This window comes from Lynx canadensis, chromosome A1 (genome assembly GCF_007474595.2).
Source record: "Lynx canadensis isolate LIC74 chromosome A1, mLynCan4.pri.v2, whole genome shotgun sequence".
NCBI classification, from domain to species: Eukaryota; Metazoa; Chordata; class Mammalia; order Carnivora; family Felidae; genus Lynx; species Lynx canadensis.
In genome coordinates, this window is record NC_044303.2 from 73,513,713 (window position 1) to 73,525,409 (window position 11,697).

Consider the following 11,697-nt stretch of genomic DNA (forward strand, 5'->3'; position numbering starts at 1 on the left):
AATCCACGTGGGGATGCAGATTCATGATTCTTTCTTTTTTTTTTTTTATTTTTTTTTTTTAATGTTTATTTACTTTTGAGAGAGAGACAGAGTGTGAGTGGGGGAGGAGCAGAGAGAGAGGGAGACACAGAATCTAAAGCAGGCCCCAGGCTCTGAGCTGTCAGCACAGAGCCTGATGCAGGGCTCGAACTCACAAACCGTGACATCATGACCTGAGCTGAAGTCGGACGCTTACCGACTGAGCCACCCAGGTGCCCCCATGATTCTTTCATCTACTGAGTGAAGAACATTACTGAGCTGTAGTCGTTGTACAATGAGCTGCACGTGATTAAAGTGTATGGTTCGTCTACCTTCAGTATATTTAAATTTTCCTAGGAGAGTTTGAAGACAAAGAGTCTTTATAATTGTAATCAGTCTGGCTTTTCTGAAAAGGCAGACTTGTATCCATTTAGAAAATAATAAAATAAGCATATTTTAATAATAATAAGCATATTTTAATAATAATAAAATGAGCATTTAGAAAATAATAAAGTAAGGGATATGATCATCATATCCCTTTGTCCTGGAAATGTGAAAGAAATCCACTTAGAAGTCTAAGAAGAGACACAGGGGTCAGGTCCCATCGCTATAATACCATGGGGCTTTTATATGTTAGCATTTGGCAACCTTGCTGAACTTTTTTTTTTTTTAATTTTATTTTAGAGAGAGAGAGAGAGAGAGACAGCACAAGCAGGGGAAGGGGCAGAGAGAGTGGGAGATACAGAATCCAAAGCAGGCTCCAGGCTCTGAGCTGTCCGTGGGGCTGGAACTCAGGAACTGTGAGATCATGACCTGAGCCAAAGTCAGACGCTTAACCGACTGAGCCACCCAGGTGCCCCTCCTAAACTCTTATAAATTCCAATTGTTCCACTGTAGATTATCTGTCGTTCCAGGGCCAGCAAACCATGGCCTACTCAAGTTTAATCCATAGCCTGTTTTTCACAGGGTCCACAAGCCAGGAGTGAGTCTTGAATTTTTCTAAATGGTTGTAAAATATATATGTGTATATTCCGTAGATATGGTATGTAGCCTGAAGATATTTATTAGCTGGCCTTTACAGAGAAATGTTTGCTGCCCCTGGCCTCTATCAACCATCATATCACCCACGAATAGGGTCCCTTTTCTTTCTTCCATTCTAAATGTGTGTGTTTTATTCCTCTCCTTTTTTACATTGGCTTAAACCTCCAGTATAATGCTGAGAAATGGTGGTAGCTGAATTTTTCATTTTCCCCCATCTCAGAGAAGAAGCTTTTAACATTTTATAGTCGTGATGTTTGTTTTAGATTTTTCATAGCCTTCCTTTATCAGAACAAACAAAAATCCCATTCTTTCCTACTTTTCTAGGAATTTTATTTTTTTAATTTTTTTTTAACATTCATTTTTGAGAGTGAGAGAGACAGAGCAGGAGTGGGGGAGGGGCAGAGAGAGAGGGAGACACAGAATCCAAAGCAGGCTTCAGGCCCCGAGCTGTCAGCACAGGGCCCAACGTGGGGCTCGAGCTCATGGACGGTGAGATCATGACCTGAGCAGAAGTCGGACGCTTAACTGGCTGAGCCACCCAGGCGCCCCTTCTAGGAATTTTAATCATCAATCAAAGTTGAGGGGGGATAAAAGCAGACAATCCAGAAATCTAACTTGAAATGGTTGCAGGCAATTAATTGGCACAGGAGCAGGATATTTGTAAAGTAAATTATCTTATGAAGTTCCTAAGATAATATCCCTTTCCACAATCCAGTATTTTTCACTTTTAATTAATGTTAAACCTAAGTTCACTGTCACTCAAGATCCTCTCCCTTCACTGCAGCTGAAATTGTATAAGTAGATTCTTCAAAATTGTTAGAAGGACCCTGTCAAGCTCAGTTTCAAAAGGCACGTGACCAAAGTGCATTGACAGATTCACAGGAGAAATAACAAGGGGGAAATCCACTCCTTAACTAATGTATTCGTATGAAGTGTATTAAACAATTGAGCCCTTTTGGAAGCCAACAAAGGTACTTTTACGTTTTCATATTATCCTTTGTAGATATTTAGATTAACCAGTTCATCTTAAATAGGTTCTTTTAGAAAGCTGCTACACCATTATTCTAAGCATACAGGTCGTTTTTATGCACTAGCTTCTCAGTCTTATAAAAGCTCTTTTACTGACAGTCCAATTTCTAACACCACTCAACAGACACACTAATGTTTTGAAAGGCATTCTGTCTAATCCCATTTTAGTATTCCTTGGAAAATTTTGACCGATGCCTCTGGAAATTCAGCCAAGAGCGTTGTATCAAAAACTTGCTTGAATTTATCTAAAAATTCGTAGTCGGTGCTGAACCTGAATTTGTTCGCCCAAAGCAGCACCGTCCCCGGCTGGCAGAGGTGCGCCATGGTGGCGAGCAGCTTGTCCAGGAAGTAGTGGTGATAAACCACGTCCGAGGCCAGGATGTAGTCGTAATGAAACGATGACCTGGGGAAGCGTTGCTCCAGACTTTCCCCCCAAACCAGTTCTCTCACTTCGGGCAGATGCGCTGTACGTTTTAACGTGTTCTTCAAGAGATTGTACTGAAGGTTTCCTAGGACGTCGGGCAGATCCGTTGCCGTGACTTGCGCTCCTAAGAGACAAAGAGAAAAATTGTAGGAATCACCTAGAAACGTTCAGGCAGCCACAGCCGACACATACACTCAGGGAGAACACAAGAAATGTAACCGGGCTTCTCAGCTTTGTCCCCATTGACATGCGGACTGGACGTAGTTGACCCAGTCCCGCCGGTAACTCTTGCCTGTGGGGGGTCTGCGCTGAGCACTTTGCGACCTTTGGCAGCACCCGGGTCTCTAAGCCCGACTCGTGGCGATCAGAAACATCTCTAGACGTTTGTGGGGCAAAATCACCACTGAAATAGAACAATGTTAGCACGTTTTAAGAAACAGTGGTGCGGTGTTGGGAGATTTCAGGATAATGAGCTGCTTAATAGAAGAATTCATAGTGCTTTTCCTTCTACAATTCTCTTTATCTGAAGATTTCTGTTTTCTTTTATATGAAGTATTCAGCACCCAGTTTTCTTTTTGTTTTGTATGACTCTCCCCAACCTAAACTTGTTAAGTTAACTGTTAGGCATCTTCAAGCTAGTGACAGGAGTCCCCACAACGGACCGCCACGTTTCCCAGGTTGGCTTGAACAGGAGAACTGTAAAGGCGTCGGCAGAATTATGCTGCACTTGTGCCCACCCCCTGCTCAGTGCTCAGGAACTCACAACCCGCATTTGGGGTATAAGTCTTGGATTATACGCCTTGGATTAACTCGCTTGTGTCTCTTCAAAGGGTTAGTTACAACATTTCCGGCGAGAAACAGGAGACATGTTCCCAACAGGGGCTGGAGAGTCATACCTCCAGGATCTGAACTTCATCACCTGGTAATCGGTGGACTGGGCGAGGTAACGAACCTCTCTCAGATGCAGTTATCTTTTCTCTGGGCTAACAGCTGTCACTCCTCGCTCGTGACATTTTGGGGGACTCAGTGAGTGAAATCATGACCCGGCACCTGAATCGCAGCTGGCCGGACAGGGGCCCTCACTATCACTGCTGCCAAAGTGAGGGTCTTTCTGAAACAAAGTGAGCAATAAACAGACAAACCTAAAATACTGGCCACAATGGAAACAAGGCCTGGTCCAGCACCAATTTCAAGAATTTTAGCGTCTTGAAGATTCAGTTCCTCTGAATGTTCTTCCAAGTACTGACACAAAGCCGTAGCCTAAAAGAATACAGTTGTCACCTGAACATCAGAGCGTTGAAAACCAGTAGCGACCCCCTCCCCTCCCTACCCCTGCGAAATACCCAAAGAGATGTTATTAATAGTTTCAGTTTATGAAGGGGTTCGTAAGGATTGAAATCTACATTCGATGCCGTATCTGGACCTCCGGAACCTGAAAGGCACAACAGGCGTCACAGGAACTGGAAACAGACTTTCTCGATTGCCTCTCTCAGAAGACCCTGGATCAGTCCGTGTCCAGCAATGGGCAGATCAGCTCAGCTCTCAAGTCCAGGAGACGAAGCCTCCAGAACCGCTCGGGTCTGGCCGGGCCGTCCACTCAGGAACAACTGCTGTATAGTGAGCGGCCTCAGGCTCAGCGAGTTCAGGCTGCTCGGGGCTTCGTCCGCCGCTCTGGATGGCGGGGCAGGTGTTCATTCCGTAAGCGGGCGTCTAAGAGACAGACACCAGAACAGGGCTTGTCCGGCTGCGGTGTGAGCCACAGCCACCTGGGGCCCGGCCGGGGTGCCCACGTCCAGACTGCATGTCTGCAAGCCTCGGGGCCCTGGCGGCCCTGAGGGTCCACGGCCACACCTCGAGTCGCAGCAACGAGACGCTAGAAAGCATGTGACTTTTTACACGGCAGCTCAGACGTCCTTTCCCTCTTCCTTCATTCTCTTCTGCCTCCACCTTCTCCCCACCTTTCTACGAAGAGATAAAGGGTATTGGGTCTGCATGGACGGGTGAGGTGTTTACTCTGAGGGGTCTCGGTTAGCAACACCACGGACTCCAGAGATCAGGAAGCTTCCGCAGAGGAAGTCCCCCGAGTTAGGAACGTGAATCCTGGGATGAAGAAGCAAGTTGAACTCCAGTTTGTGCAGCGTTAGCTCTCTTCTTCCTGTGGCTGCTCTGGGCTCGTTATGACGCCCCTTTCGTTTGGGGCCCGGTTGGAGTGGGGGCGGCCGGACCGTGTGAGACGCGCCCCTCGCCGTGGCCGGGGCAGGGGCCCCAGAAACCTACCCCACAGGCTGCTCCCTCTCATCCCCCCCATCTGTTCATAGTGAATAGTCACACGCACAGACAGATGTGACTCTCCGTGTCTCCTCTCTAGGGACTCGGCAGGGCTGGGGGAGGGGCATGTAAACAGATCCTAAGACAGGTGAGGGGTGTAAAGGAGGCCCCCTCCAGGGACCCAGGGGTCCAGTGAGAGGTGACCTCAGTGCTGAAGGATGAGGGAGCACGGGTGGGGTGGGGGGGCATCCAGCGCGGAGTGGCAGGTGGAACAGCACCATCGCAGGTACACGGCACAGAGTTCTGGACTCGGGAAGGGAGCTCTCCGGCTGAAGACAGATAATGATTTGTGGTGCAGGGAGGACGTGAGGACGTGTCACCCAGAGCCATCACAAGGGCGTGCTGTGGAGGGGTTCTCTGAAGAGGCGGCTGCAGGCTTCCCTCCGTGCCCTGCCCTGGGAGCTGACCCCTGTGGGTGCCATCCGGAGACCCACCTTGATGAACCTCTGTGTGGTGAACACCCCCCTTCCCACTCCTGCTAGCAAACTCCAAAATGTGGATTCTCGGGCAGAGAGCTGCACTGGGCGTCACACAAGGCGTCTCCCACCTCCCATAAAGCCTGCTTTCCCAGCTTTCAGGAAACCCAGGTGCCAAGAGAGGCCAGGCTTGTGTGTGAAAGGTGGAGGCCTTACTGAGAATGAAACAGTCCCCGGGGGCAGATGTTCCTCCAGCCCCGATCTCCCGAACCCCCCGCTCCCCTGTCCCCGCCCCCCCAAGCTGTCCATTCGCCGCATCCATTACACCAGGAAGCTGCGGGGAGTCGGCGGTTTTCAAACGTGTTATGAAGCCAAAGCTTCGCGGGAAGCACATCGGGCTCCCATGCACAGGGGATGAACACCGAGCTTCCTTATCTGGGGGGAGAGCAGCTGCAGGACCACCCTCCTGGGCCCCCCTCACCTGCCCCCCCAGGACCCAGGACGCCCTCCCCAGGGAGCCCCATGGCGCCTCCACCCACAAAGCTCAGCATGCGGGTCTGCCTTTGAACCCAGACCCCCGTGCCATCCCCCAGTAACTACAGAGCAGCTTGGATCCGGAGCCTCTCGGAGCACAACCAGCTGGCATTGGAGGGCCGCTGTCCCGAGCCCCGGTGGCACAGCTTCCCCCAGCGGGTCGACATTTCTGAGCCCTCAGCTCCCCGGCTGTCAGGTGAAAACAATGTCGCCTTAGCAATTACTTCAGTGAGTACTCAGGACCCTCCCAGAGTGATCGTGCACCACCCATTGTGCCCAGTGCACCTCCCAGCATGCCCAGTACACTGCCCAGTGTGCCCCATACTCCGCCCAGCATGCCCAGTGCACCTCCCAGCATGCCCAGTACACTGCCCAGTGTGCCCCATACTCTGCCCAGCATGCCCAGTGCACCTCCCAGCATGCCCAGTACACCGCCCAGTGTGCCCCTTACTCCGCCCAGTGTGCCCTTTACTCCGCCCAGCATGCCTAGTGCACCTCCCAGCATGCCCAGTACACCGCCCAGTGTGCCCCCTACTCCGCCCAGCGTGCCCCTTACTCCGCCCAGCGTGCCCAGTGCAGAAGGAAGATCAGGGAGGGAAGTGGGCATCCACAACCACACAGCAGGAACTAGCGGGGCTCCTGACTCGAAATGCACAGCATCTGCCCCATTTCCATGCCGCCCTCGCAGGCTGCTGCAGAAAGGACAGGGAGCCCGGCCTCCACACGCTTCCCCTGGAACACCCATGGCCTGGAAGGGAAGCCAGCCCTGGGCTCTGATTGTTTGGGGTTTTTTCCCTCAACGTTCATATGAATTTTTCATCTTCCTGACATGCTCAAGCCTATCTTCATGTAGAAAATACTGTTTCAAGAAACACGGCTTGGAGGGAAGTGATGACTCCTGCAGGAGATGCTGTGCCTTTGCGGAGTCCCGGCGCACCCCCGCGCCCCTGGGGGCCCAAAGCGACCCTCCACTGGGGAAGCACAGAATGCAAAAGCACTTGGCACATTGTCCCAGGCGACCCTGACGTATGGGATTGTCATTGTCGCCCCCAGAAACCCCGCCATCCCGAAGGTGACGGCTGTCTCACCCCCGGCCACACCACCGCGCCGTAGCTCTCTATCGACTCCTGGATGACAATCTTCGTGCCTGCAAACAGATAGTGCTCCTGAGTGTAGCTCTCATAGTCTGTAGGAACGAACTGCTGGAGGCTGTGAAGGGATGCTTCTATCTTGTTAGAGCCTGTGGGGCAGAAAATAAAATGGGTTCCGTGATTTGTGGATCCAGCACAAATACACACTAAGCAGAGCTGGTAAGTCGGGAACAGATTGGGCAGTTTTCCCACAGACAGGGGGGTTGATGCTGGCAATGACCGTGGCTTTAAACTGGCACAAACCCGAATGATCTGGGGTGATAGGGACACCGAGTTCGGACGTGACATGTTTGTGACACGACGAGATGCCAGAGGATGCCCTGGGTCCTCTCCTCCATGGAGCGGAGGACAGAGAGGCGTGGCTCCCCTCCACCCCTCTGTTCTGAGGCCCTCTGTAGCCAACCAGCAGAATGGCACGGACGAGCTGTCTGCATGAGGACCTAGGCAAACACAGACCCGACTATTTTTAGGTCTCGAAGTGAAGTAACATTCCCGCGTGTTGGCTGGAGCGTGTTCCTTAAATCCTTCCTACGACTCCTCTGCAAAAGGTACGGGTCACCCGAAGACGAGCCAGCTCCACGGTCCTGGGGTGGTTGTCAGATGAACCCTGGCTATTAAGTTACTATTGCTTTAAATACCCATTAAACTCATGAGCAGCTCTCGAATATCACATAAAATGAGCGGAAAAGAGCACCTGATCGCGGCTGACGTCATGGAAGCACAGGTCTTGCAGATTTTGCAGAGTTCCAGAATAAAAAGAGCAGCGCACGAAAATGTCAGGAGTGGGGATGCCAAGCACACGCACAGCAGAACGGAAGCTGCTGGTGCCAGCGGTGGGCAGGAGTTAGCAGCAAGGAGCCGGGGTGGGGGGAGACCCCCACGAAACCTGCCTTTGCTCCCTGAGGCTCGCCTGGGACATTTGTCACCACAGGTGGAAGATGGGCTTTGGAAAGGAGCTGACCGGGGCGGTCGGTTCACATTTGAGCTGCTCTCATCAGAAATCTGCACTCGAGGCGAAAGAGGAGGAGGTGGGGGCAGGGCGCGAATACAAGGTGAAGGGTCAAGGGTCTTTGGAGAAACCCAGTGAGGAGCGCACCCTCCGAGGCAGGCAGGCGGGGACAGAGGCGATTTGGGGTGTCCCTGATTAGCGCGTGCACCGGGGCAGATCTGTGCTGCTGGTCTGCTCACTGGAACAGGCTCACAGAAGACCACAGACATTTGGAGTCAGCTCTTCCAAATGTTTACAACCGTGTGACCACGCCTGTTGAATCCAATTGTAAGCAAACTGACAAAACCCCCCAAAACAGGGCTGGCGTTTTGTCTTCGCATGTGTTTTCATTTTGTTTTTCTAGCAATTAATTTTTGTGGTATTTTACCAAAAAGGGTCAGCGTGCAGCGGACTGAGAAATGGTCTCCGAGCCCAGCGGAGCACGGGGACTGGTTTGTAGACTAGCATGACGGGCAACCACAGCCCTTCCGGGAGCACTGCTCTTGGCCCCCGGTTCTGATGGAGCGTGGGCTCCAGCCCCCGGGGGAGAATTCTGCGCCCTGACCTAAAGGTGAGCTTTCCAGAGACCTGGGCTTCACCGAGCAAGAACCTGCTAATACATAGTGGCCAAGTCAGTCGTGAGACGTCATCCTTTCCTGTCCCGCACCCTGGTAGTGGGGGAAGGAGACTTGTGGCCTTCACCCGCCTCTTGTTATGGGAAGCTCCTGACATCTAACACCACCAACCCGTTATCTGTGAATGACCAAAGAGGCCCTAGCTTCTCCCAGGGAACCGGAGGCTGACTGGGCTTTGCAGAGACGATGAAGAGGCAGAGGACTAGACCGTGGTTTGCCGGTAAATGCTTAACAGTCGGTGTGGGGTGAGGGGAGGAAGCACCGACTTTAGGGTCTGATGATTACCATGGTGTCGATGCTCCCACCATGGCCATTTCCAGCCTTCAGCAGACGCCCTGGGGAAAACTGTGCACCTGCTGACCATGGCGGGGTATTTCCACCACGCAGAGCGATGGACACCAATAACCTCAAGTGCATAGATAATCTTAATCATCTTATAATGTAACAAAATAGGTCATGATGAGTTGTATTTATTACCTTAGCCTTTAAATATACCCTTGGCTTTTATCTGATCTATTGAGTGGTAAGTTTTCATAACTTACATTTCAGTAATGGCCATGTTTAACAACCACCCTCAAAAAAATCCCTGAAATTCGGGAGCTGGTACAGGCCAGTCGGTACAAGGAGCCAGTCCAGGGCAACTCCTTTTTCCTCTGAGGTTTCGTCACCGGAGTAGGTGACTCGGAGCAGCCAGACCAGCAGGGACTCATGCCAGCTCCTGCAGGCTTCCCTCTGCCACTGTGACTCAGACAGCTCCTTCCCTTCCTCCTGCGTCTCACCAGCTGGGGACTTACTTTTCACTGACCGCAGGAAAAGTCAATGGGCTGATTGGGAACGGCTCACCGGTTCATAGGCTAATGAGCTGATAAGTCCTGTTTTCCCAATCAACCTTGGACAGTAACGCGAGCATACAAATATTGTCCCATAAGACCCTTCCACGTCCTACAAAGATACTTTGTGTTTGTTGCACATTAAACATTTTCACTTATTGTATTGATGCTAGTCTGAGAGTGTTAGATCAGGATTTAGAGATACAAATGCCTTTCTCTGTAAACTAGTTTAGCAAAAATAAACAGTCCTGATTTAGTTGAGCTGGAACATAATTTTACCATGTTAAATGGTTATAAAGGTTTGAAATGCTGTATCTTGGCTTTTCTGACATTCATCATTACGTCTACCATTTATTACTACTGAGTCCCTCTGTGCAGAAATGCAACCCACGTATGATACAGTTGCCGGGGAGAACATTCTGGTGAAAAGCCGAAGCGAGTCAAGATTTTGTTTCTTTTTAAAAGTTCTAGGGGCTCCTGGGTGGCTCAGTCGGTTGAGCGTCTGACTTTGGCTCAGGTCATGATCTCACAGTTGATGGGTTCGAGCCCCTGCGTCGGGCTCTGGGCTGACAGCTCAGAGCCTGGAGCCTGCTTCGGGTTCTGTGTCTCCCTCTCTCTCTGCCCCTCCCTCACTCATGCTCTGTCTCTCTCTGTCTCAAAAATAAATAAACATTTAAAAATATTAATAAATAAATAAAAGTTCTTATTAACAAAAAACATAACCATTTGAGATTTACAGAAACGCCAAAACAAATTTGTGGACTTTGATAAGTGCATAATAAACAAAAACAAGGATTGCTTTTAATGCTATGCCTCTGCTCGCGTTAAGGCACTTTTCTACCACGCTTCACTATAGGAACCATCTAGAGTTAATAGGAAACGGGAACTCTTGTCACGGAAGTTAGCTGGAAAATGCCGTGGCCAAGGAGACAGCTGAGAAGGTGCTGCGGTCTGGAAGGAGGTTACCTCCTGGAGGGCCACCGGTGTCTTCCTCCCGGGGAGCCCCCTCCGGCGCGGAGCAGCCATCCGGGGTGCATGGTCCTTCCTGCAGGTGCTGGGGCCGCTGCTCGGAGCTCAGACACGCGTCCATGACCGCAGCTGCTGGAGACCAGAGAAGCGGACAGGCCCCCCGCGCGCTCAGCCCAGGCTGGCTGAGCCTCCCAGAGGCTCTAAAAGGTGCAGCTTATCGCCTTAGCATCTGCTGAGCCGCAAAGAACCCCTGCTTTTCAGCTTTAGCTCCCCCCGTCGGCAAAGCAGCTGCCCCAAGGCGCTGCCATCCTGGTTTCGCAGAGCAAAGGAGAGGGGGACCGTTCAAACATCACCCCGCACCTGTTCCGTGCATCAAGAAACGCAAACACAGAGCGAGCGTAGCCGGACAGGCACGACGTGGCTGGGTTCTAAACCACATCTCTAATAGCTTTTGGAACCGAATCTTCACGAAGAAAATCTGATCTAGCAGCGCATCGTACCGTCACGGGTACCGTGTGGGTTGAGGGCTCAATGACATCACGGATGAGAAGGCAGGATTTGAACCAAACCCAGGGCTGCTCCCTTCTCAGCGGAGGCTTTATCGCCAGATCTAGAAAGCGCTGGGGGCCCGAGCCAGGCGCCTGACCTGGCTCCCCGCTGGGGCGCTTGGCAGCCCACCTAACCCCCTGCCTGCCGTTTCCTCATCAGCAATGATAGTATCTGCCTGCTTCCTAGGGCCGAGGTGAGAAGCAAGAGGGTGAAAGTGATGAGCCCGGAGAGGAAAACTACCAGGTTTAGAAAAGGAGAGCGGGCTGTTGCGATCACTGATGGGCATCAAAATAGTAACTGCAGGACGTGTACTGGTTCCAAGCCCCGCTCTGGTGCAGTGCATTGATTCTTCCAGTCCTGGCAATAGTCTGTGAAGTAGATGCTATTATTATGCCTCTTCTCAGATGCGAGCAGGCCAGGCACAGCCGGATTGAGAGGCAGCCCGAGAGCAGGGGCAGATCCGAGAGTCAAACCCAGGCCGTCGTGCAGCAGAATCTATCTACGGGCTTCCCCACCAGGCGGGCTCGGCTTGGGTTTCCCTGCCCCCTCTGCCCTGAAATCACTCATAACGCTCAGCTGTCACAGTGACACTTTCGAGTCCTTTGCACAAAACGTGAACGGTCAGCCTCATCTGCGTTGACCATCCTGAGTTCCTCTCTGCACACCCGAGCTACCCTGTCCTGTCGTCCCAGCTGGGGGCACCGGCTTACTCCAGCGAGCAGACAAAATGCAAGAAAGCACAGCCCCCCGAAGCAAATGGCATTGCATCGCACACCCGGGACAGG

The 11,697-nt window shown here is 51.6% G+C and overlaps 1 protein-coding gene across 1 annotated transcript; it reads right to left on the reverse strand.

The window, feature by feature from the left end:
• Nucleotides 1–2,241: 2,241 nt before the first annotated feature.
• On the reverse strand, nucleotides 2,242–10,826 carry METTL21C (methyltransferase like 21C). The gene is made up of 5 exons (XM_030292169.1): nucleotides 10,724–10,826; nucleotides 10,361–10,495; nucleotides 6,879–7,030; nucleotides 3,655–3,772; nucleotides 2,242–2,636 (listed from the first exon to the last, which is right to left on the reverse strand). The coding sequence occupies exons 1-5, from the start codon at nucleotides 10,800–10,802 to the stop codon at nucleotides 2,242–2,244; spliced, it is 879 nt and encodes a 292-aa protein (XP_030148029.1). The 5' UTR covers nucleotides 10,803–10,826.
• Between the last annotated feature and the right edge of the window lie 871 nt (nucleotides 10,827–11,697).